We start from the raw sequence: 27,283 nt of genomic DNA, 5'->3' as shown, positions 1-27,283 counted from the left end.
AATAATGAAAAATTGAATGAACAAATATAGCTTCCTAAATAATTAATTTCCATGTACTGATCTAAACGAATGAGATTTTTTTCGTTTTGGTGTATTATATTTTGAAACTTTAAATGTATTTTCTAGTATTATTTAAACAGTTAATTTATTTAAATCTTATTTAATTTTAAATTTGATCAGTAATAAAATTATTTTTTTATTTAGTTAATTTGTGGATTGGACAGAATTAAAAATTTTCAGTCCGCAAACCAATTCGCAAAATGGTGGATTTGATATGGATTTGGTTAAATCCGCATCCGATCCGCAGATGTATGGATTGGATTTGAATTGAATTTCACCAATCCATGGATTGGATTGGATTGAAAATTTATAATCCGTAAAATCGTGGATCGAATATGGATTGATGTCCAATCCGTAAAATCTGATCCGCGAACACCCCTACTAACTAGCTTGTTCATAACTATCGCCAATTGATTGTTCATTGACATCTACTTCTTGAGATTGTGGGTTAGTTCCATGCTGTCCAAAAAGGGAAAAAAAAGACATCAATTTCATTTATTAAGAAAAAAGAATCAATCTATTCAATATAATTTCATGATCAAATCAAACATGTATAGCTAGTCATGTCTTATTGGTTGCCTACACATCACTAGGATCACCAAGTTATTAATCCATTTGATAACATAACAAAAAATATATAACGAGATTCAATTACAAAATCAGACCTGTGCAGTTGATTAAGTGATATCACTTGCCTGCGCACAAAAAAAATCACCAAGTCTTAAGCAATTTAATGAAAAAGAACAAAAAAAATCCTTTAGAATTAAACTTTCATAATTAGATTAAACATGTCCACTTGATTAAGTCTTATTTCTTCCTTGCACACAACCAATATCACCAAGTTTTAAGCAATATCTAGTGCAAAAGAAAAAAAAAATCCTTTTGAATTAAATTTTTATAATTAAATTAAACATGTGCACTTGATGAAGTCCTATTGCTTCCCTACACAACATCATGATCAATATTTGTTAACTTCACCCAATGAAATTTAAAAAACAAAAATGACTCTTATATTATAGCTCTATGGTTCTTGTGAATTTTGGAAAATTAAGGCAGCCCCTTTTGTTGTGCCGAAGACATCTACAAGCATTACATTTGATAGTAAACCTTTTACTAGTTAGTTTGGCCTCACCAGGTTTTTTTGTTCTTTTTTTTTCGGTCTACCAACTGGAGCCTTTATGTAAGATGGTCCAACCTTTACAAGCACCACAACATCTGAAGGTTCAGCTTCCACTTCAGGCCATGCACACTCATCAGGAATAGGATTTATAGTCCCTATGTATGTCATCATAAAAGATTCCTTGGTTAGATAATGATGCACATAATCTTTAGGTTGCCCTCCTTTATGAAGAATAGCAGCTACTGCATGTTTGCAAGGCGCTCTACTAACTTGCCACATCCCACAGTCACAGGTACCATCTGTAATATGTACTAGGAAGTTTCTATAGCCAGCTTGACAACATTCAAACAACTCCCCTCTACCTCCAAAGACCTTAATTCTCCTTGTCTCATTTGAGGATTGATTTAGTATTTCTCTAGCATATGGGGTCAAACGGTCTTGCCAAGTTTCCCCTTACTGATATTTTTCCAACATTCTCACCATTAGTTGTCTACGAATATGCTCAAGAATAGTTAGGATAGGCTTGTCCCTAACCTCATCCACCCACTTGTTAAAAGATTCAGTCATGTTGTTTGTAACATGGTCAGATTTCACATGGTGATCAAACCCGCTTCTAGACCACTGTGCAGGTGGTATTTTTCTCAACCATTCACAACAATTTTGGTCTTTAGCCCTAATTTGACTCATTGCCCTCTCAAAGTCATACTGATTTGCATCCCTACAAGCTTTCCAGATTAACCCCATGACATTCAAACCAGAAAACTTACACTTCAAATTTGCAAAGATATGCCTAGCACAATATGTAGTACTAGCATTAGGCCAATATTTTTCCAATCCCCATAAAAGACCTTTTTGTCTATCACTAATAATAGTCACAAGCTTATGATTATCAGCCCCAATGAATTCATACAGCAAAGATAAAAAATAACCCCAACTATCATAGTTCTCTACCTCACATATGCAAAAAGCCAATGGAAAAATTCCACTATCAGTATCTAATGCAACAACAGATAACAATACTCCCCTGTATGGCCCCTTCAAGTGACACCCATCCAATCCTATGAAAGGTCTACACCCAGTTAGGTACCCCACTTTAAGTGTAGGAAATGACAAAAAAAAAAAAAATCTTTGAAAAACTGGGCTATTTGACAATGGCCTATCAACCTTTACCTTGACACAAGCACCTTTATTCATGTTCAGTAGAATGTGAGCATATTTCAAAAGCTTTCTATAGCAAGCAATGTGGTCAGCACCTAGGTTTTTTAATGCAATTTTTTTTCCTTGTATAGTTTTTGTTTGTCACATTCAATCCCATGTTTATCTTTTAACTCGCTCCTTATGACATTTACACCAACTCCTGGGTTAGCTTGAATAAGTTCAGCACAAACTTTAGCCATCCAAGGTGCTATTGCATCTTTGTTAACTAATTTAATCTGGCAATCATGTTTCCCTTTAATATACCTAATTTTAAAAGTTATCCCATCAACCATCGATGAAGCATGAAGTTTCCAAGTGCATTTTGGATTGACACAACAACAAGTATACCTAATACCATCATTTTTAATCCTATTTAACTCAAAACCCTCTTGGATTGCATATTTCACCATAACCTCACTTAATAATGCAACAGATTCAAAGGTATTTCCTACTTTTAGACTAACTGAACCATTTAGATTTGGTTTCCACTCATTATCAATAATGGATTCATACATATGTGAGAAATCATTCTCTTCATCGGATGAGTGGGACAACTATTGGTAAAGAACTCCTCAAAAACCGAATACAATTCACTATCATTTGAAATTAGCTTCCTCTGCCTACTTGTAGTCCATGACAACATAACAGAAATTTCAATCAAATCCATTTCATTGTGTCCATACTTAACCATGACTTCTAAAATTTCATGAAACAACCTAATAATCTTATATTCCTCTGGGTCCCTATATCCTATCTCATACACCTCCCCATTAATTTTAACCAACAAAAAAAAGGTAACATGGCTACCTGCATCAATTTTAAACAAAAAGTATTGCATAAAAAACTGGCTAAACTAATACGATTTTATTTAGTAAAGAATAAAAACTCAACCTAAATGAAATATACATGTAATTCGGTTAAAAAAAGTACAAAAGCAAATTTAATCTAATACATATAAAAATAAAAACTGAAAAGAAAAAATAACCCAGCAACTATAGAGAATTTAGTCTAATATATATATAAATTACCACTCATAATAACACATAGAATTCAATTTTACATGAACAAAGAAGTAAATACAATGAATTCAATCTTATTAATATAACAATACCAATTGGTTGAAATGAAATATTGTACATATACAACAACTCAAGAAAGCCCATAAAATAGGCAACATAAGTTCAATAAATACATATATAAATATGGTGTATTTGTTCTAATTATTATATAAAGAGCAAATTAAAAAAAAGTATATTAAATACAACATTCAATAAAAAAAATCCACCAATAATTAAACATAGTTTGTCATTTAGAAAAATAGACTTGAAAAACCTAATTTTTCACAAAGATCACTAAATATGGAAACAATTTTATCAGAAAATGCTTGCAAAAATTACTAAAAAATTAGAGTTACTAACCTTTAAACTCAGGTTCTCTCCAATACTTGAACTCAATCAATGCTAACAAAGCTTTGGTCAAAATCACAGTAGATTTATACAACATTTTTGGCGTCATCCCACGTTCTCTCAATCTCTCCTCTCACACGAAGAATATGGCAGTTTCTATAGTTTTTTTTTTTTGAAAGAACTTTAACTTGGTTAGGTTAATTGACATTGCTTTAAACTATTGCCACCTGTAAGCAAACTATTGCCACCTGTCACAAATAAAAGAATGAGGAAGGGTTCAATTGTTCTTTTACTAAACTACCCTCAACGTTGTTAATATGTCTAATTGACGAGTTAAGTTAAGGACTTGAATGACATTAGTTTATACTTGAAAGGATTTAATTGATTCATTTAGTAAACTTCTGGTCTCTGAATTTTTTTCTAAAAATAATGAGGACTCAATTAGAAATTACCCTTTAACTAATGTTAAAATTATAATATTTTCTACTCACATATACAAATAAAATTATATTTAGCGCCTTACAATCTTTTTATTTATTATTTTTCATAAGTATTAAAGTATTTATTTGTTAGTATCCAAGATATATTAATCAACACAAAACACTAATATAAATAAAAAGACAACAATACCCTTAAATCTCTCTTCTTCCCACCGTTGTCTCCATCATCATTACACCCACCTTCATCTTCCTCCATCATTATCATCTTCACCTACATCTTCACAGTTTTTAAGAAGAAGAAGAAAATATTATTATGCTTTCAGATCCAAAATCGGCAAAACCCATAAAAAGAAAAAGAAAAAGAAAAAGAAAAAGAAGATGATGATAATATTTTGTCTTCGGAACCAAAATCAACAAAATCCCTAAAAAGAAGAAGAAGAAGATATTTTTTTTTTTCAATCTAAAATCGGCAAAATCCAAAAAAAAAAAAATGATCTTGAGGTTCAAACTAACATTAATAAACCCACTTCATACTTCTTAAAATAAATAATTTCCAACCTCAAAAAAGCTGCACTATAAAAGACCTAGCTTTATTCCAAAACCTACCCATCAAATTCCACTTATCCAATCTCTTTCTCCCTGCTTCAACAACAACTTCAGCAAGCAAAGTCCATTGTTGCCGCGCCTTTTCATGAGCATAAAAGTACTTGAACTCTGCACCTTATCTATTTTCTTCAACATTTTTCAGGAAGGGTAATTTTGTCCTTCTAAGACTTATAAACAAATTGTAAATGAAAAGAGTACAAGATGCTCAAGTAAATTTGACAATAGTTAAATCATAAAAGACAAAAGTTGGGGTACGGTATAACAATTGCAGCATAGGCGGATCCTAAAGTATGATGGCAATATTCCCACGGCGGCTCATACCCATCGGGCCCCAATCAATTTGGGTTCGGTATAGGCCTTCAAAAAATTTTAAAATTAAAAATGAGTCTATGTTAAAAATAAACAAAAATTTTAAATATATTTTGGGTTTGGATTCGGTGATTTCATCATGCTCCCGAACTCAAACCCAAACCCGAGATATTTTTTCTAAATCCAAATATTTTTTAATTTTATCAAATAATTAAAAAATACTCAACACAATGAAAAAAAAAAACAAAACCTTGGATCTAAAACTCACAATCTCTCTGAAAAAAACTATCAGTCGCATCGCCACTTCCAAGTCTCCACCAGGGCTTCGCTTCTCGGCCGTCATATCACCTCCAAGTGGACGCCGATTCCCACTATTAACCTATTCGGCACCGTTTAGTGCTACTTCGCGACGATGATGTTAATTTCTCTATTTACTCCACCAATGCGGTTTCTGCTACTCTTTACGTGATCACTCTCTAATTTGTAAGAGGTAAATTTTTTAGTTTTACTTTTATTTTGTTTATTTTATTTTTTGCTGGAATTTCATTAATTAATTGCTGATTGCTTTATTACACAGAATTTTGAGCTGGCAATGTTGATTTTTGTTTTTGAACACTACCCTAGCTTTTCAAAAAAAATTCAAAAATTTTGTAGTTGGTATGTTGCTTGAATTTATTTTGTCTAATGATTAAGTACTATTAAATTAGCCTTCAAGTCATATGATTTAAATGGATTGATTCGAATAATGCAATAAATTTCTTAATTGATTGTTAATTAATCTGCTTTGGTTCTTATTACTCCCCGTGAAAAAATTTTATTACTAGTAAAGTGAAATAAAATGTGATGCTCTTGCTATGTGCTGATTCTTGTTTTTTGTTTTCTTCCTCACTTGCACAACAAGTTCCTACCCATGCCATCATCTATTCGAGGCAATTTTTGAAGTGGGCTTGGTATCAGACCCAATTCCCTTCCTTTGTTGTGTCACAAGTTTCAATTTGCTCGCAATTGCAGGCTCCATGTGCCAAAAAGTAAGGGGGTTTATTTCTTCAAGTCTTCACATTATGTGGCTAGTGTAATAGATTGTCTATTATTGCCCCACTATTGGTGAGTTTTATTTGAAATTTAGAAACTTTTGGTTGATTTTTTTGGTTAACTGTTTCTGGATATTTGCTACTTTTATATTTTAGCTTTATAGCATTGCTAGTTTTTCAGCTTAAATTCATGAATTTGACTTTTTAAGGTGTTGTGCTTAGAAGCTTCTGATTAAAATTTAAAGATTTTTACTAATGTGATATTGAAATTTAAGGATTTCTACAAATGTGATTGTGTTTGTTGACTACTTATTATTGATTATTTTTATGTTTTTGTGGTATTGGTTATTCGTTGAATTTATATTTTAGGTCAAATTTAGTAGATTCTGCTTGTTTATATGAATTTAGAGGGAGTGAATGTGGTGAGGCAGAGTTAAGCTGAGTTGCGATAACTAGTTGACTACAATGAGATTAAAGAATTGTGCATTTCAATTACGTGGCAATCTGAATTTGGCCTGAAAATTTTAATTTGTGATTTGTTTAGATGAATTTTTTATTAAAAGGACAAACCATGGTGATCAAATTACTATATTCATCATAATAGTATTAAAATATCCTTGTTTTATAAGAGTTTATGGGTTATGTCTGTGGCTGACAAGATAAATTTTTAATTTTGATGATCTGGTTATATTCATCGGAATATTATTAACATATGGTTTGTTTTAAATTATTTACATTTTCTTTTAATTTTTTTTTAATTTTGATGTCTATTTTTCTATTTCTGAGGATGTGGTGATATTTTCATTTACATATTGTCTATAGATTCAATAAAGAATAAGATTATTGATTATAGGTTCGACATTCAACATGTCAAGTTCTTTGCCCACACCAAACTTATTAGATGATGATGGCAATCAAACTCAAGCTGGATATGAGCTCTTTGTGGAGTTATATGGTTTACATTTTAATTTTTATATTTTTATTTATTTAATTTAACTAATAACTAAGTTGATTTTAGTTTTTATTTGTGTTTTTTTAATTAGCTGTGGCATTTACCTCGCGACCTTTGCCAAAATTCTTGATGAGGAACTTGAGATTGAAACCGATGTAGAGGTTGTGGAGGCATATACTTTTAATTTATATTATTTTGTTAAGTATTTAGTTGAAATTGTTAAAACATGTTTTTATTTTCTTTAGTTTATCTTCTTATAGGTTTATGAAGAATCTTAAAATGTGCATCAATGGTGATGATTACAGAAAAACTAATGCAAGTTTATGTTTAAGGCTTAGAATTATTATGTTTTCATTTATATGGAGGTTGTTCAAATTTGATCATTTGTAATTTTTATTTTTAAATTTGTATGTCCAAAATTTTTTTTTTTTTAAAAAGAGACCCGAATATGAAAAATTTATTCATTTTTTTCTTTACAATTATTCATTACAATATCATTTAATTATTATTATTATTATTATTTAGCTTCTTAACGAATTTTTCAAAGTTAAGGAAGATTATGGAGTTAATTATGGTTATACATATTAAATATATAATTCAACTTATATATTTTTCAATTGAAATTTCATTAGATAAATAATTTAATTAAAAATAATGCGTATCCGGATCTGGATCCGCACAGATCTTAAATTTAGGCCCCGGATCTATATTTTTTAATCAGATTCGGATTTTCCCAGATTCAGATCTTCCGAATCTTTGCAGATGCTGGCTAGACTAGGATTTTTTTGGCATCCTAGGATTTGCTTTTTAAAAAAAATTTCTTGATATTTATATTTTTCATTTTAAAGAGAGTTTAAAATACTACTGGGTTAGAACTGGAACTGAATTTTTGTAAAACTATGTAAAATTATTTAGCTCTCCATCTAACCTTCTTATAATATACAATAGAGGTAAATAAAGGTAAATCTTTTTCTTTTTGGTCTTATGTAGGGATGGGTGTTTGGTTCGGGTTAACTTATGAAATCCAAACGGGTCGAAAGTTACAACCTGATCAGTTTAATTTCGACTTAGGGTTTAATATATATCTCCTTAGCGCGGCCAAACCAAATTCCAAATCCCCAACCACAAGCACAACAATAACAGCCACAACTTACAGTCGTTTGCCCATCCTGACTCCAACTAATGCCCGATGCCCACACTCACCTTATGACTCACTCACTCCCGTAGAGCCACAGTCTCACTCTCACACACCCACACAACCATACTCTACTAACGCTGACACTATCAGTTTTGTACTGCCGTGGCCCGTTCGCTTCCAATCTAGCTACCATGCCTTCTAATCCATCAAGGTTAATACTCACTAGTCACTTGCCAGTAGCTTACTTCTTATTATTGTTATTATATTATCATTATTACCAATTAGTAATTTAGTAATGATAGAATTTGTTCTACAGTTTCACTTCTTTTTTTCAGTCAGGGTCCCTGTTGTTCAACATAAGCCATTTTGTATTTTTGTGTTTTAATCTTTCTGTTATAAAATCACATTTGATTACTTAGAACTTAAAAGTTCATTAAAGATGCTAAGCTTACTTGATTGTAGAAAATGCTTTGGTTAAAAAGTTGTTCACATCTTAAATTGGTGTAAAATGATTTGTTTTGTTACATTATTTGGGTTATTGAATCCCTTTTTTTTAATAAAATTTTTGAGCCATTATGTAATTTGCAAAATTTGAATTGTTTCATGAGTTCTCATTTGCATCAAGATTTTTTTTTCAGTTTTTCTTTGTCTGGTTATGTTTATGCTGTACATTCATTTCAGATCTTTGATGCTATGGATTCAAAGCATTGGAATAAGCAGGACAAGACAAAATTCTTTGTGGAAATACCGAATTTTTTTTTAGGATGATCCTTACTTATTCAAGTATTATAGGGATCAAATTGTCAGTGATTGTGGTACCTACTTTTGCAATAGACCATTTAAAGCTCTTTTGGCGAAGTACTCCATGATGCATAAAATGACAATCCTATATCATCTGTAAACCAGTGGTTAAGTCGAGATCTCCAATCAGGAAATAAAACATATATTCGAAAATATGGTGAGACTAGACAAGAAACACTAGTCATTAAGGCATGTTGATACACTTTGGGCATATCGAATAGCTTTCAAGACTCGTATTATCATGTCTTCATATAAGCTAATATATGGGAAAGCTTGTCACCCACTAGTAGAACTTGAGCTCGTACATATTAGGCCATCAAGAAATTTAACTTTTACATAAAATAAGCTAGTTTGGAAAGGAGATTATAGTTAGCAAAACTTGAGGAGATTCACAGTGACGTGCATGAAAATGCCAAGAGTTATAACCAGTAGACGAAAGTCTTTCATGACAAGCACATCATGAGAAAATCTTTTAGACTAAGAGAAAAAGTACTTTTATTTAATTCTCACCTACATCTGCTCCGAGAATTGATTTTTTTTTTTGTTTGGTGTAATTTAATTTATTACTCTGATTAAATGGTAGATAATGGTATTTCATTATAATTAAAGTCGATTACATCAATTTCCTGCAGCAACTGATATTCTCAGCCTAAGGTATGGATAGAAACTCAATCTTTGCAAAGCCTTACAAACGATTTCTTTCACTTCCTCAAAATCTATAAAACTCGGTCTGAAGGGTTGCGACTGCTCATGAGGAGTAGCATCCCCGTTGACATCTGTTAGTAAATCAAAGGTAAAGTATGATTTGTAGGTGAGTTACCTCTTAAATTTATTGCCTATGTACTTGGTTGCGGGAAAGAAAATTATGCAAGAAAATAAAGAGCTAGACGGCTTCAAGTGTTTATCCTACGTATACCTAAACAAACTGCAACAGACGTCCTTGTACATCTTTAGGAATGGTGTCCAATAACATGAAAAATAAGATTCAATTCATTAGGAATGGCTTAAATAAAGAGTTATTGGACGATGTCCTTTTGTCTCTTAAAATGCATGTCAATGGATATTTACAAAGAGCAATTACCCAGTTATGACCATCACTCCAAAAAGAATATACACGATACATTCTCGAAAATTTGACTATAAATACTACTGTTTGCCAGTTTATAAGAAACTTAAGTGGGAAGTCTATCCTCAACCCATAGAGAGCGTTCAAGTAGTTTCTAGACGTAAAGAGGAAGACTGATATGAACCCTGTCAAGAACTAACATAACCCTAATCAATTTAGTCCCCAAGATCGAATCTAAACCAGAAATTGAATGAAACCTCGACTTAATGCTTAATGAAAGCACGAACCTTGGTATGTGAAGACGCCACAATTAGCTATGGATGGTCTGATTGATAAGTCAAGAGTTTGAACGCCACGTAAATCCAATAAGTTCAAAGAGTTTGTAAAGAACCAAAGAGAATTAACTTTCTCATCAATTGCATTTAAACTTCTTTGTTTATTGAATACGAATACATTATATAGGGTTACTTACAAGAATTTTTAGAAATATATTATAAACCAAAAATCAAATCTGAATCTGAATATGAATCTAAACAAATAGGAAAGAATTTAAATCAAATCAGAATCCTAATCTAAGCAAATAGGAAAGAATCTAAATCAAATCAGAATCTTAATCTAAGTAAATAAGAAAAAATCTAAATCAAATCAGGATCTTAATTGGCTTAAATGCCTTACATCAATTAAAATGGAAACTAGATGATTAAAATAGAAATCATTGATTTGTTTCTCTAATAGCCTCCTCATGTCTGGAAAAGGAAAATAATATATTTTCTCGCCACAATGTGCAAGCCAACTCCCTATTTCACGGAAGTGATTATTTGGAAACTTCAAGAGCCTTAATCATGTATTTATCACGTGCGATTTCTTCAACGAGACTCTATGAATTTGATTGAGCCCAAATTGTTTGAATAAATCCATTAAGCGCTTCTTTGAATTTTTTTGCTCGAACTCTTGTAACGGGCCCGACGAGAACTTGAGTAGGATCTGAATATGCCTTATTCCATGTGCTTGTGATAGTTTTATCCTTAATCGCATCAAAGACATGAGTCACATCAAAACTACTATTAAAAATCTTTTTTTAATGTTCTTTATCATTTGCATGATTGCTTCTAATGGTGTGATTTTATATCTAATCATTGTTTACTTTTTTTTTTACTATTTACTTTTGACTTTTAAGTTATGAGCTTTACAAGTCATTTTACAAACACACCATCCTATTTATAGGTATGTTTTATTGTATCTGTCACCAAGATCTTTAAATACAAACTTCTTTTTTCATTCACTCACAAATTAACTCAAGAACATTTGTGTGCTCTCTGGGTTCAACTATGGAAAATACAAAAAGTTTATTCAATTAGTTATAGATCTTGATCGCGTCCTAGCAGAAGGGAAAATACACCTGGTATATAGAGGATGTGACTAAGGGTTACTAAAGTTTGTCTTAAAAGCTGCTTATATTAGAGGAAACTAAGTGTTAGACATCAACCCAAAAGCCTACCGACTAGAGAGGAGTTAGTCGTCTCAGGAAGTCTTATAAATCTAAGGTAGTAATTACTTTGGAATTTGATAACTCTATGAAATGAGAGTTATCATGGCACTTTTAGAGTTAAATCAATAATACTTAGAGAGTAAATAATGTTTTTCATTGCATTTTTATTATATTTTGCATAAACATTCATCTTAGTTTATTCTTAATAAATTTTGTTTGATTTAGAATAATTTGTGTGCTAAATCATATGCATTATTGTAGGTGTCCGGAAGCTTAAATTTCAAAGAATGAATGTTGATGCAATAGGTTTGCAAAAATAAGGAAAGAACATGGCTACAAAAGAGTTGAAACAAATCTGGAACAATGCAGTTGCTGTAGCAATTCTGGAACAACGACAGAGAAAATTCCGCGCGAGATACTTGCTGTTTCCTAATCTGACTTATGTGCGCACTAAGCTTCTGTTTACCCGAATTTTCAGCTATAAAAGAAGCACACATCATAAGGAATAAAGGGGGGCCGTCACCCAAGAAGAAAAACTACAAAAAAACAAAAGAAAAACAAGATTCAAGAGAGAAATTAAGGGCTGCACAAGAGGAGAATTTGCATAAATCAATTGGGAGCTCAGTCCTTCTTATTCTTCTATTATTTTCTCGTTTTCTATTTATTTATGGGGATGTGTTTCGTGGCTGAAACTTTGTTCTTTATTTTTTTTTTTACAAATCATGAACTAAATTTATTTGTAGTTGAGTGATAAACAATCTTGATGGTTTATTGATTGAAAATATGAGCTGTTGCATGTTTGCTATAGCATTTTATTTTGATACCATTTATTTTTATTCATTATTTCAGCTAATCACCCATTTAATGATACAAGTTAAGGGAGAGTCATAAAATGACCTATTTTAGTGGAACATATCAAAGTGATACTTGATCTTGCATTAGGTTTTCCGTAGAGATGGCAACATTCCCCAGGGGGCCCATACCCATGGGTCCCCAATCAATTCGGGTTGGGTATGGGCTCCCAAAATGATTTAATTTTAAAAACGGGTCCATTTTGGGGATGGACCCAAACCCTAAATAAATTTTGGGTTTGGGTTCGGGGATTTTATCGGGCCCCCAAACCCAAACCCGAAATATGCTTTACTTAAAAAAATTTAAAAAAAAATGTTTTAATTTAATCAAATAATAAAAAATCAAAGTACATATGCTTAATTAAATAATTAAAAAAATTTAAGAAAACTAAAACCCTAGATCTAAACTCACAGGAGTCACTCACATTGCCGCCTCCAAGACTCCAATGAAGCTTCACCTTCCTGGCCATGGCTTCACTTTTTGATTCACTTTTTCTCACCGCTCTCATTTCTCACTTTTCCATTTGGGTTTAAAGAGCTTCACTTTTTGAACCAATAGAAGAAAATGTAAAAATCCATATTATAACCTACCACGAATTTGAGATCTCTGAAATTAAGCGTAAGAATTAGTGATGGAGACCACGAAGAAATTGTTGGTGGTGTTGGATGTCGGAGCCTGGGCCATGAACGCATAAGCTCCCTTGGAATTAATATGGCCAACAAGCAGCTTATGTCCTCCTCCCATCATGCTTCCAGCTTTGGTTTGTCTCCGATCTGATCTAATCTTATTTTTCAATTGTAGAATTTATTATTATTTCATTACTTTCAACATAATTTCTTTCATCTCTTTATGAATCACTTTTCCGTAATTTCTTTTTTTCAATAGAATTGCAATACAGCCCAACGATTTTAACTAAGGATAAATTTATGTTTCAAAATCTATATATAATTATTAATTTTTTTGAAAAAATCCAAATATTTAAAATTATAAATTTTTATGAAAAAAATGGGGAACGGGTCCCCATTTTAATCCCCACCTAGTTCAGGGATTATCGGGTGCATCCTCGAATTATCCCTAATTAATTTTTTTTCGGGTATGGGTCGGGTTCGGGGATTACTTCCAAATCGGGTTCAGGTTCGGGGATCATGATTCCCGCCCTGAACCCGCCCCACTGCCATCACTAGTTTTCTGGATTGAGTTTTACTTGAGTCCCAAAACGGTAATGCTTGATTTAAGATTAGTGATGAACTAGACATAGAGATTCACCTTGTAGGATAAATATAACATAAGCATGTAATGTTATATCTTATATTGGCATAATAACTTATCACTGTTGGTTGCATATAAATATAAGGTATCTAACATGCGACTGCTGAGGATGCATAAGGATTCTACCCAGTGCTATAGTAGATATTGCAGCAACCGAACCAACCATTAGAAAATAGTCAAGACCATTAGGAGAGTTTATTCACTCAACTACTCTATATTCCCATTGGTTTTATCCTTGAGTTTGACGTGATAATTTACTTTATTGCATTTTATTTATTGCGTTTTTATTTAATTAGTATATTAATTTCATTAATTGTTTTATTTTAATTTAGAACAAAATCTGCACTGTTAAAATTACTGTAGCAAGTTTGATAACATTAATCCCTGTGGAGATGATCTTGAATACTTATCATTATATTACTTGATATGTACACTTGCACATGGACACTAATAGCATTAGTATTTATACCCAACAAGTTTTTGGCGCCGTTGCTGGGGATTGATTGTTCATTGTGATTTGTAAAATTAGTTTTAACGGTGCTAATTTTTAATTTTATTTTGATTTGTTTATTTTGTTGACATAGGTGATCTAGCAACCCTTGCATGCCCAAATATAAATATGTTGAATTCCAGTTTGATCCAGAAATTTAAAGAACTGCAAGGAGATTGAGAAGAGAGCATCAGAAATTACAAGATGCTGTAGCAATGGATGATTTGCAAGATTTGAGAAACTTGAACCATAGAGAGAAGATACAACTAGTCAATGTACATAAAGGTTTGAATGGACAATGTGTTCAAAGGCAACCAGGGAACAACAACATTATTCACATGGCGAACGATAGAGATAGAGTCATTCAAGACTACGCAGTGTTGACTCCTCAAGCCATACATCCGGGAATATTTAGACCTGACGTTCAAGCTGACAATTTTGAACTCAAACCCGTGATGTTTCAGATGCTTCAAATAGTAGGGTTATTCAATGGTTTGCAATCCGAAGATCCTCATCTACACCTTAAGTTATTTTTAGAAGTAAGTGATACTTTTAAGATTGCTGGAGCATCACTGGAAGCATTGAGACTCAGACTTTTCTTGTTTTCTTTGAGAGATCGAGCAAGAGCATGGTTGAATTCTCTACCACCAGATTCTATCACTACATGGAATGATGTGGCTGACAAATTTTGGATAAGACACTTCTTGCCAACCAAGAATGCAAAGTTGAGGAACGAGATCACATCTTTCCAATAACTTGAAGATGAGAACTTATGTGATGCATGTGAGAGATTTAAGGAGTTACTCAGAAGATGTCCTCATCATGGTATTCCTTGTTGCATATAGTTGGAAACTTTCTATAATGGTTTCAACCCAAGCACTAGATTAATGGTGGACGCTTCAGCAAATGAGGCCTTGTTATCTAAGTCTTACAATGAGGCTTACGAAAGTTTGGAGAGGATAGCCAATAATAACTATCAATGGCCATCAACCAGACAAGCTGCAACAAGAGGAACATCAGGAGTCCATAACATAGATGCCTTGACAACATTGTTAGCCTAAGTAACTTCATTAACAAAGATGGTAAATGATATAACTACTGCTCTAGCAACTGTTAACCATATTTCTGATGTGTCTTGCATTTATTGTGGAGAAATGCATTTATTTGACAATTGTCCTGGTAATCCAGCTTCGGTTAACTATATGGGCAGCTTCAATAGACATAACCAGAGCAATCCATATTCAAACACTTACAACCCTAGATGGAGACAGCATCCGAACTTTTCATGGAGTTATCAGAACCAGACTGCTGCAGCACCCAGTATATTTTATCAGCAAAATCAAGAGTAAAGAAGCATCAACAATGATCAACTCAGCTCCCTTGAAGGTTTGATTAAGGATTACATTGTGAAGAATGAAGCAGTTGTCTAAAGTCATACCGTATCTTTGAGAAACTTGGAAAATCAAATCGGACAGCTTGCTACAACATTGAGCAACAGACCTCAAAGTAGTTTACCCAGTAATACAGAGGACGCAAGAAGAGAAGGGAAAGAGCACTGCAAAGTGATTAACTTAAGATCTGAAATGATGTTCATAGTCCCGTTGGTGTACCAAAAAGAAGAGCTGAGTCCACTTCAATCCAGAAAGAAACTCAAATTGAAAAAGAGTCACAATCCTCCACTTCACAGCACACTGGTAAGAGCAACCAAGCTACAACATCTGTCGAAAAAGATTATCCAACACATGTGGACAACGACGCTGCAGCACCAACCCAGAAGTCCAGAACATGGTAAAAGAGAAGCAATCTGTACAGCCTGCTGTAGCACAATACTTTAGGCGTCCACCACCATTTCCTCAAAGGTTCCAGAGACAGCAATAAGACAAGCAGTTCAGCAAAATCTTAGAAGTGCTGAAACAGTTACATATCAATATCCCCTTTGTGGAAGCTCTAGAGCAAATGCCAAATTATGCGAAATTTTTTAAAGATATTTTGACCAAAAAAAAAAGAAGACTGGAAGAATTAGAAACAGTTGCCCTAACACAAGCGTGTAGCCGAATGCTTCAGAGTAAGATACCACAGAAGATGAAAGATCTAGGAAGCTTCATAATCCCATGCTCGATAGGCACTAAATATAGTGGCAAAGCACTTTATGATCTGAGGGCTAATATCAATCTCATGCCTTTAACAGTGTTTAAGCAATTGGGAGTTGGTAAATGTAGACTAACAACAGTGACTCTACAACTTGCTGACATATCTCATGCATATCCAGAAGAGATTGAAGATGTGTTGGTAAAAGTGGATAAATTTATTTTTCTGGTGGATTTCATTGTGCTAGACTTTGAGGCAGACAAAGAAGTGCCAATCATTCTAGGGAGACCATTCTTAGCCACGAGAAAGACTTTAATTGATGTTCAAAAAGGAGAATTAACCATGAGAGTGAATGACTGTTGTGCAAATTTTATTGAACTCGCAAGTGCACGAATCTATTATAGAATAGATTAATGGTGACGAGTGTCGATCCCACGAGGAGGTGGATTTTAATTATATGTAGAATTAATTTTGTATAAGGGTGGTTGGATTTGTGGTGAAAGTGACTTAGATTATCTTAAAATTGGAATTGAAATGGCGAGAATAAATTGAAGAGAATTCTATAGAAATACGACACTTGCGTATCTGGATCCGTATCAACATGCACCATGGGCTAAATATTCCTTATTAGTGCTAATTAAATCATGACGGGGAATCCACACCTCATGAACCACACTCTAATCAATATGGTGCTAAGGGCTTATCGTGCCAAATAATAATAACCTTGTACTAGGGAGCCGGTGAAACTAAGGCGGTATCTAGACAAGATTATTATTATTTATTGACGAAAAGTCAAAACATCCAGAATAATTAGAGGGGAAGAGAAAATAAATTTACCAAATAAAGCCCATGACACATGTTGAGACTTCACCTTCAACCCAAGCTTGAAAGAAAATTAGCTACTCATAATTGAACTAGGGGTAAAATGGGAATTTATTAAAATACATAGAAAATACAAGATGGAGAAGGAATTACAGAAAATAAAGCCCAAAAATGGATCAAGAGATATCAAATTAAGGGAGGATGCCCTCTTTTTATAGATACATTGAGTAAATCATGGCCATCGAATCAAAAACAGTTTGGACGCTCAGGATTGCGCCATGTCATCAGTCAACAGTACACGGTTTGAACAGTGACATGGTTTGACCCGGCTTGAACAGTAACGCGGTTTGGTTGAAAATAATCCTATGTATATGCATGTACCGTATGCGTAATTTTTGGTCCACTAATATGCTGCCACGTCACCAATAAACAGTGCATAAGAATTTTAGTCCAACAGGATCGTGACACCTCATCAGTCAATACCACATCATCGGTCAATGCCACGTCATCGATCCATCTATGTGAACAGTGTCGTGAACAGTAACGTAGACTGTACCATTTTTCCTTTTATGCTCCTCCTAAGGTTTTCGACAGTCCTGAGTTCAAAAGTGATGTCCGTTTTGCCGTCTAATCTCTCGTTCATTGTGAAATGACTATGATGCTCCTAAAATACATAAAATACTTAATTATAATACAACACACATAATTAAATGACAAGAAGCTTAAATACATAAAAGTAAGGGTGTTAGTAAAACTTGAAGTGTAAATGACGATTTTCTCCTTTATAAGTATACATTTTCTAGCACTCAACACACCCCCCAACCAGCTTATTGCTAGTCCCTAGCAAATAAAGCGAAAATAAAATTCAAATCCAAAATAATTTTTTCTCATTATTTTTTTTAGCAATCATGTTTATTCAATCAGACTAATGATAGTAATCAAATAAAAGTATAAGCATTATCTCCAGTCTAAAGAAATATCACACCCACATCAACCATCCATATGAATCAACCCAGTAGACTTTGTCATAGCTACTTTCAAGAATGACATGTCAAACCCCAAAATCTAACTGGAAGTAGCGACACTCTCACAAAGAAATTAAACCCAATAAAAATAGTCACTTCAATGAATGGTAATTGAAAGAAAATAATAAAGAAGTGATATCACATACTCTCACAAAGATGAAAGAAATATGCCATCAGCTTAGAAATAATACGATCTCAAGTCAAATAAAAATGCTAGTCAACCCAATTTATTTATTTATTTTTTATGCATTTTAGCCCATATAACTAGCTTCTACTTCAGACTATAGTTCCCTAAAATAAAAAAAGACTTTTATTAGGACGTAACGTAGGTTAGGGATATGGCTAACAAAGGAGAGAAAATAAGGAAAATAAAGTGTATGTTTGAGAAAAATGTAGAGATTTTTTTTTGGAAGTTGCAAGGTGAATTTCACCTATAATTGTTTTTTTTAAACAACAATTTTTTTATTTTTGCTTTTGTTGGGCATAACTTCACTGTACAAAATATTTATTTATATTTTTCTCAAACATAAATAGGTGATGGAACTTGTAAGATATTGGGTAATACGCCAAATCGGAGTGGGTCAAAATGATAAGTTTGACAAAGAAAAGTTTTTTTTTTTAAGGCTCAAAAGGGTTAACTATGGATATTTGATAAAATGGATGGCTAGAAAGGCTCAAACGGATCAAAGATGACCCTTCCATAATCTTTTAGGGCTCTAAATAATCTCCCATATCTACTAGTTAGATTGGTCTCCAGATGTAGCAACACACATTTTTTTTCTTCTTTTTTTTTAATTTTACAACTTTTTTTTAAGGGTTAACTCAAAAGAAATCTAGAGATCGTGTATAAAATAATAAACTGCTAAACTGTATGAAGAATGGGCAAAACGGTTACTCTCCAAGAAAAATGATAGGCTCAAAAACTCACTTGGTACTTATTATGACATGTTCATTCCTTTAAGCAACACATATTTGTCTCCGACATCAACATGTAGAGTAGCAAACATGGCGTAATATCACTTAAGACCAAAGATAATACAAATACTAAAATTTGAAATTCATTATGTCATCCAATGTTAAAACAAATCACACAATTTTTTTTTTCAAACAACATTCTACCCCCCAACCTATTCTAAATATGAAAGGAAAATATGCATGCAGAAATGTGAAAATGATGTAGAAAAACTAATTAGAAAAGTTACACTTAAAATGATAGAAAAAGAAAATGATTTTTTTTTTAACTAAGAAGATGCGTTTCTAGAGGCACTACACTCCATATTCAGCCATTTTCGACTAAAAAATTTGAAAATGTATATTTATAAAGGAGAAATTAAAAAGAAGAAGAAAAATGAATATCAAAGCTTAATAAAGAAAAAGAAAATGTCTGAATTATTTTTATTTTTATTTTTTTTTCAAACGATGAAGATGCGTTTCTAGAGTCACTACACTCCATATTCAGCCATCTTCAACACAAAAAGTTAGCAACAATTAGTTTCTACAACAAAAAATCGTAAAAACTTAACCAAGATTCCACAATTGTCGACTATTCCCTCCCCCCAACCAGAACGCAACATTATCCTCAATGTTTTAAAGGAAAGAAGTAGAGTTTAGAAGACATCACCTGGGTGGTCCAACACAGAATAAAATATTTACAAGTGAAGAGTTAAATCTAATTTGTACTTCTTACTGCGGCTACTGTTACCATCATTATTTGGACGCTCCAACACAAAGGTCCAGGGTCTGGCTCCGGTCTATAAGCTTGTAACAGATCAAGTAGCTCATTAGCAGTGTGAGCACAAATAAAAAGTTTTTTCGCATTGGAAGGAATGAAATAGTTTTTTATTGCATAGTTAAGAAATGCGATGAAACCATCATAAAAGTTATTGACATTTAACAAACCGATGGGTTTCTAGTGAATGTGCAGATGGGCCCAAGATGCTAGTGTGATAAGTGCCTCTAGTGTTGCAAGATCTCCTGGAAAGAAAATAAAAGCATCAGCATGATTAAGCATTTCAGTTATTCTTTCTTGCATACCTGAGACAACTAACTCTTCTCCAGTCGGTGAGTCAGACAAACTGCCCAAAGGTTTTAGGGCTCTTGGGATGATGCCTAACACTTAGATTCCTCTGACAAAAGCAGCTTCTGAGACCAATTTTGATAACTCTCGGTTACCTCCTCCGTACACCAAGTGTAATTTTCTCTCTCCTATATTTCGACCAAGATCCATGGTTGCCTCAACGAACTCTTTATGTTTGTCATAATTAAATCCAGAAAGCACACAAATGTTCTTGAATTGTCTATTGAGAGTAGCTGCCATTGAGATACTTCTCAAAAAAAATTTGTGAGTGCTTGACAAAAAATCATATTTAATAATCTTGGTGACAGTGGGTCACAGCTGTGTATGAGGTAGCATGTCAGTGTCAATTAACGTGTAAAGCACATGGCTTGAGAGTCAAAAAGCAAACAGTAAAAAGAAAAAAAATGATAAAATAAAATTATTAAAGACAATAATGCAAATGATAAAACAACAGTAAAATAAAACAATAGTGAAGTAAAAGGATATTTACAGATAGTTACAACTGTGGCTCATATCTTCCTCTGGTTTTACATCCAGAAACAGCTTGAATGCCCTTTATGGGTCGAGGATAGGCTTCCCATCCAGTTTTCTTATAAACTGGCAAACAGAGTCGTTTATAGTCAGATTCCTGAGACTATATCGTGAATGCTCTTTCTAGAATAATGGCCATAACTAGAGAATTGCTCCTTGCAAATATTCACTGTGATGCGTTTCAAGAGACAAAAGGATATCATCCAATGACTCATTATTCAAGCCATCCCTAATGAATTGAATCTTATCTTCCCTGATATCATACACCATTCCTAAAGAACATGGGTTTTTATTGCATCTCATTCTGGCACATTTATGACAAGCAACACAAATTCTTCGAGTTCTTCGTTTTCTTGCATAATTTCCTTTACCATAACCAGGCATGTATGCAATAAATTTTGGAGGTAACTCACCTGTCAATCGTACTTTAGCCTCGATTAACCAACGGATGTCAACAGGTATGTTATTCCTCATGAGCAATCGTATGCGTTTGGACTAAGCTTTATAGATTATAAGGAGGGCATTCTGAGGAAGTGAAGGAAATCGATTGTGAAGATTTGCTAAAATCTCGTTTCTGTCCATATCTTCGCCTCAGAATATCAGTTATTATGGGAAACTGAAGTAACCGACTTGATTGTCACGGAGTACCGTTATCCGCCACTTCACCGGAGTAACAAACTAAGCACATAAACAAAGAAAAAAAAACTAAAGCACATAAAGAAAATCACAATCGTCCTCTTATTGAATTTACCTCAAGCTCCAACTGGATGTTGTAGACACTTCTCTCAATGTCTCTGAGTTGGCTTTCTAAATCCTCAACATAGGCTACTAACTCTGGTGGTTGCAGAGTCCAAATACGATGTGTTTTACAAAATCGAATTTGCTTTTTGAGATGAGATTTTACACGTTGAAGTTTTTAAGAATGTTCAAGAGGAATTGTTTAGCTATGACACTCATGATTAACAATGATAAGAGAAAACTTAATGGTTAAACAAACACACTTATACAAAAATAATTAGCAAAAGAATAATAAAAAGAAGGAAAAAAAATCAAATCACCGAAAAGAAATAAAAAAAAACTCAATTCAAATCTAGTAGGTCACTCAAATTTATTTTGGTGTCCTCTCCATGTGGTTGGTACTCTAGATATGGCTTTAATCTTTGACCGTTGACTTTAAACATGACACCGTTCTTTAGGTCCTTAATTTCAATTGCCCCATGTGGAAAAACAGTATGAACAATAAAGGGGACAGACCATCGAGAGCGTAACTTACCTGGGAATAGGTGCAAGCGAGAAATGAATAAAAGCACTTTCTGACCTGGAGTGAAAGATTTTCTCATAATTTGCTTGTGATGGAAGACTTTCATTCGCTGCTTGTAAATCTTGGCATTTTCGTATATGTCATTGCAAATTTCTTCAAGTTTTGCCAGTTGTAATCTTCTTTCTGAGTTAGCTTGCTGCATGTCACAGTTGAATTTCTTGATGGCCCAGTACGCACGATGCTCGAGTTCTACTGGTAGGTGGCAAGCTTTTCCATACACTAGTCTGTAGGATGACATCCCAATCGGGGTCTTGAAAGTCGTTCTATATGCCCATAATGCATCATCAAGTCTTAATGACCAATCTTTTCTGTCTGGCCTCACCGTCTTTTCTAATATGTGCTTTATTTTTCGATTGGAGATCTCAACTTGGCCACTGGTTTGCGGATGATATGGGGTCGCCACTTTGTGAGTGATTGAATACTTTGTCAAAAGAGCTTTGAATGCTTTGTTACAAAAGTGGGCACCACCATCACTGATTATCGCTCGAGGGAATCCAAAGCGTGAAACAATGTTGCTTTTCAAAAATCCTATCACCACCTTGTGATCATTAGTTCTATATGAAATTTCTTCTACCCATTTCGATACGTAATCAACAGCAACCAATATATATTGATGGCCAAAAGAAGGGGGAAAGGGTCCCATGAAGTCGATACCCAATACATCAAAAATCTCAACCACTAAAATTGGATTTAGTGGCATCATATTCCTTCGCGTAATGCTCCCCATTCGTTGACACCTATCACATGAGGAACAAAAAGTGTAAGCATCTCGAAATATAGTTGGCCAATAAAAACCACATTGTAAAACTTTAGTCGTTGTTTTCTTAGCACTGAAATGGCCTCCACAAGCTTGTTCATGGCAGAATGAAATGATATTTTGAATTTCACTTTCTGGGACACATCGTCTAACAATTTGATCTGTATAATACTTGAACAAATACGGGTAATCCCAAAAGAAATTCTTTATTTCTGCAAAAAATTTGGCCTTGTCTTGCTTGGTCCAATGCTCTGGAAGTTGACATGTAACAAGATAATTCACGATGTCAGCATACCACGGTAATACTTCCATACTCATCAATTGTTCATCTGGAAATGACTCATTCAATGGTAATGTTTCCATAATTGTGTCAAAATGGAGACGAGAGATATGGTCAGCCACAATATTTTCTATGCCTTTCTTATCTTTAAATTTCAAGTCGAACTCCTGCGAAAGTAATACCCAACAAATTAGTCTAGCTTTTGCATCTTTCTTTGTGAAAAGATATTTAAGAGCAGCATGATCGGTGAACACAATTATTTTACAACTAATGAGATAAGATCAAAATTTCTCTAATGCAAACACTACTGCTAGCATTTCTTTTTCAGTAGTTGAATAGTTCAACTGTGCATCATTCAATGTCATACTGGCATAGTAAATAACATGGGGAATTCGATTAACTCTTTGTCCTAATACTCCTCCTACTGCATAATCAAATCCATTACACATGAGCTCGAATGGTAAGCTACAGTTTGGGGGCTGAATGATGGGTGATGATGTCAACAACTGCTTTAATTTTTCAAATGCCACAAGACATGAATCATCAAAGACAAAAGGTACATCCTTAGCAAGTAGATTGCATAAGGGTCTAGAAACTTTGCTAAAATCTTTAATGAGACGTCTATAGAAACCAGCATGCCCAAGGAAAGATCTTACTTTTCTGACTGTTTTGGGTAAAGGAAGATTTGAAATGAAATCCACCTTGGCTTTGTTAACCTCAATACCTTTGCTCGAAATGATGTGACCGAGAACAATACCTTATTTTACCATAAAATGGCACTTCTCCCAATTTAAGAATAAGTTCTTCTCGACACATCTCTGCATAACTAGTGTTAGATGATGTAAACATTGATCAAATGAATCACTAAAGACAGAAAAGTCATTCATAACGACTTCAAGGAATCGTTCAACCATATCAGAAAAAAATGCTCAACATGCATTATTGAAATGTAGCAGGTGCATTACATAATCCAAATGGCATTCTCCTATATGCAAAAGTGCCAAAAGGGCAAGTAAAAGTGGTCTTCTCTTGATCTTTTGGTGCTATGGGGATCTGATTGTATCCTGAGTAGCCATCTAGAAAGCAATAAAATTCATGGCCTGCTAATCTATCAAGCATTTGATCAATAAATGGTAAAGGAAAATGGTTTTTACGTGTGACATAATTCAACTTTCTATAATCAATGCAAACACGCCATCATGTAGTTACTCTAGTGGGTATCAATTCATTATCAGCATTGGTAACTATTGTGACTCCTGACTTTTTGGGGACAATTTGTATAGGACTGACCCATGAACTATCAAAAATTGGGTAAATGATACCTGCGTCTAATAGCTTAAGAACTTCAGTTCTAACAACTTCTTTCATGTTAGGATTTAACCGACGTTGCACTTCTTTAGTAAGTTTAGCATTTTCATCAAGGTGAATGTAATGCATGCAGTCTACTGGGTTTATACCTTTTATGTCCACTATGGTCCATCCTAATGCTCCTTTGTGCTCTTTTAAAACATCCAACAATTTACCTTTTTATTCGTCGTTTAAGGATGATGAGATAATTACCGGTAGAGTACTTTCTTCTCCCAAAAATGCATATACCAATGTGTTGGGTAATGGTTTGAGCTCGAGTTTCAGTGATGATTTTGATGATGGATGAGTTTCTTCTCTGATGGTGTTAGTTGTTCAACTCTTGACTTCCATTTATTAGTGTCCATGGATGGTGCTGAGTCAAGTAGGGCGTTATCCTCATCGACTGATCTGTCAATATCAAAATCCAAACCAAAGTGAGTTAAACATGTTTGTAAATGGTCATCACTAAGGTTTGAAAGAAAGGTGTCATCAACTAATGCTTCAATTAAATCTACATCAACAATTCCATCATCTGCATTTTGAGGTTGTTTGGCAATGTTGAAGATGTTTAGCTCCATAGTCATGTTGCCGAAGGACAACTGCATATTTCCAGTCCTGCATTGAATGTGAGCATCCGCAGTTACCAAGAAATGTCGGCCTAAAATAATGGAGATGTGCTTCCTTGAATCCTATATTGGTTGAGTGTCAATTAAAATAAAATCAACAGGAAAATAAAACTTGTCTATCTGGATAAGCACATCCTTCACAATACCACGAGGTATTTTCGTTGATCGATCTGTAAGCTGTAACACCACTGGAGTTGGGTGTAATTCTCCCAGTCCAAGTTTCACAAATACAGAGTAAGGCAACAAATTTACACTAGCTCCTAAATCCAACAAAGCATTCTCAATTGTGTGGTTCTCTATACTACATGAGATAGTAGGGGAGTCTGTGTCTTTGCATTTTAAAGGAATTTTGTGTTGGAGGATAGAACTAACGTTTTTTGTTAAAAATGCTTTCTTTTGAACATGAATATTTCTCTTTTTAGTACAAAGGTCTTTAAGAAACTTGGCATAAGATGGAACTTACTTTATAGCATCAAGTAAAGGGATGTTAACACTTACCTGTTTTAAGATTTCAAAAATCTCACCTGTGGATTTTTCCTTCTTTCCTTTAGCTAGCCTCTGAGGAAATGGAGCTTTCGGAACGTATTCTCGTGGGTTGGTTTCTTCTCTCTCCTCCGGTGATGAGTCCTCAATATTCACAGGTACAATTTGATTTTCTTTTGTCACCAGCATCTCTACTTTGTTGTCGACTTCTTTTCCTTTTCGCAAGGTCATGACTACTTTGACCTCTCCATGCTGTTGTGGTGAACTGGTACTTGCTTCATGCACTCCTTTAGGATTCGGCACTAGTTGACTTGGAAACTTACTTTTCTCAACAGTCATTGCCAAGGTCTGAACTAAAGAAGCAAGCTGTCCCACCATCTTCTCGAGGCTTGAAACTGATTGGGCTTGTGAGTTGAAGCCTGCTTTCAACTCATTTTGTAGTCCATCAATGGTGCGATTCTGTTGCTCAATCGTGGAGTGAGTAAGATTATTGAGATTCTGGAATGCATCCTCCCATGGTCTAGGTTGAGAGTAGTTTTGGTTCTGATTATATGGTCTAAATAGTGGCTGAGAGGCTTGAGGAACTTGAGGAATTTATTGCATTGGTGGAACTGAAGTTGCTGGTCTATTTTGGTGGAATCCTTGAGACCATGAAAAATTGGGGTGGGCTCTCCATCCAGGGTTATATGTGTTGGAGTATGGGTTGTAATTTGATGGTTTTCTCATTACACCTATGGCATTGACTTGATCTGAGTATGAGTCATGACATGTGGTTATGTTGATATAGCAGTCGTTAACGATGCTATTTGTCGAGAGAGACCTTCAACCATCTCTTTGACTTCTTTAACTCCCGAAGTTGACTCACCAATGTAAACCTCATTCACTCCTTTAATTCTTTCAGTATTCCTGAGTGATCGACTCCATTGTTGGGAATTATCCGCTTGTCGCTGGAAGAATTCCCAAATCTCTGATGCACTTTTTGACATTACCTCTCCTCCACTTGTTGCCATTAGCCATTCTTGCACATTTGGCAATAATCCCTCCAAAAAGTATTGGCATTGGTGCCATTTCTCGTACCCATGATGTGGACACTTCAAGAGTAGTCCATTGAATCGCTCCCATGTTTCGAAAAACTGCTCGTCTTCTCTCTGAGTAAACTATGAAATTTGCCTGCGAATTGCATTGGTTTTATGCACTGGGAAATATTTATTCAAAAATTTTGTTACCATTTGTTCCCATGATGTAATGCTATTAGCAGGTAAAGTATTTAACCATGAACGAGCTCTATCCTTTAAAGAAAATGGGAATAGTCTAAGTTTAACATCATCATCTGAAAAATTCTCATATTTAAATGTTTGACAAATAGTATGAAAATCATTCAAATGATTATATGGGTCCTCATTTTCTAGGCCATAGAATGTTGGAGACAATTTAGCACACTAGGTTTTAATTCAAAACTCCTAGCAGCTACATTTGAGTATCTTATACATGATGTGCTCAAATTAGCTAAAGGAATGAAGTAGTCCTTAAATGGCATCTCATGTGGTGGTGCTTGTTGTTGCAAATCTATTTTATTTTTAACGTGTTTGTGTGTGTAAAGTGTTTTCTCAAGTTCAAGGTCTATAGGCTCAAGATTAGGTAATAATGACCTTCGACCATACATGCAAGAAACACAAAAATAAATGGAAACAAAACAAATA

General features: G+C 34.0%; 1 protein-coding gene, 2 long non-coding RNA genes and 2 other non-coding genes across 26 annotated transcripts; 3 read left to right on the top strand and 2 right to left on the bottom strand.

The window, feature by feature from the left end:
- Positions 1 to 84: 84 nt before the first annotated feature.
- On the bottom strand, positions 85 to 5,134 carry LOC127900020 (uncharacterized). 2 transcript variants are annotated; one of them, XR_008051969.1, is made up of 3 exons: positions 4,830 to 5,134; positions 726 to 4,500; positions 85 to 519 (listed from the first exon to the last, which is right to left on the bottom strand). It is a non-coding gene; the product is annotated as an uncharacterized LOC127900020 (long non-coding RNA). The 2 variants fall into 2 exon arrangements; XR_008051968.1 differs by lacking the exon at positions 85 to 519 and having other exon boundaries at positions 531 to 755; positions 3,796 to 4,500.
- Positions 5,135 to 5,228: 94 nt separating this feature from the next.
- Positions 5,229 to 12,422, top strand: LOC102622431 (uncharacterized). 21 transcript variants are annotated; one of them, XR_003063313.2, is made up of 5 exons: positions 5,268 to 5,628; positions 6,040 to 6,166; positions 7,023 to 7,124; positions 7,213 to 7,282; positions 11,877 to 12,422. XR_003063313.2 is itself a non-coding variant. In XM_052435397.1 (3 exons), exons 1-3 carry the CDS (start codon positions 5,982 to 5,984, stop codon positions 9,025 to 9,027), a joined length of 342 nt encoding a protein of 113 aa, XP_052291357.1. In that variant the 5' UTR covers positions 5,635 to 5,981; the 3' UTR covers positions 9,028 to 9,117. The 21 variants fall into 21 exon arrangements, 1 of the variants encoding a protein (XP_052291357.1); XR_003063312.2 differs by lacking the exon at positions 11,877 to 12,422 and adding an exon at positions 8,941 to 9,117; XR_001507266.3 differs by lacking the exon at positions 11,877 to 12,422 and adding an exon at positions 7,382 to 7,459.
- A 213-nt stretch (positions 12,423 to 12,635) lies between these two features.
- LOC127900407 (uncharacterized) lies at positions 12,636 to 16,234 on the top strand. The gene is made up of 2 exons (XR_008052513.1): positions 12,636 to 13,227; positions 14,321 to 16,234. It is a non-coding gene; the product is annotated as an uncharacterized LOC127900407 (long non-coding RNA).
- LOC112497383 (small nucleolar RNA R71) lies at positions 14,949 to 15,055 on the bottom strand. Its single transcript, XR_003064181.1, has one exon. It is a non-coding gene; the product is annotated as a small nucleolar RNA R71 (small nucleolar RNA).
- A 10,423-nt stretch (positions 16,235 to 26,657) lies between the features above and the next one.
- On the top strand, positions 26,658 to 26,761 carry LOC112497345 (small nucleolar RNA R71). Its single transcript, XR_003064144.1, has one exon. It is a non-coding gene; the product is annotated as a small nucleolar RNA R71 (small nucleolar RNA).
- Positions 26,762 to 27,283: the final 522 nt, after the last annotated feature.

This window comes from Citrus sinensis, chromosome 2 (genome assembly GCF_022201045.2).
Source record: "Citrus sinensis cultivar Valencia sweet orange chromosome 2, DVS_A1.0, whole genome shotgun sequence".
NCBI lineage: Eukaryota > Viridiplantae > Streptophyta > Magnoliopsida > Sapindales > Rutaceae > Citrus > Citrus sinensis.
The sequence above is the reverse complement of the archived record's forward strand: the minus strand, read 5'-3'. Positions and strand labels throughout refer to the sequence as shown.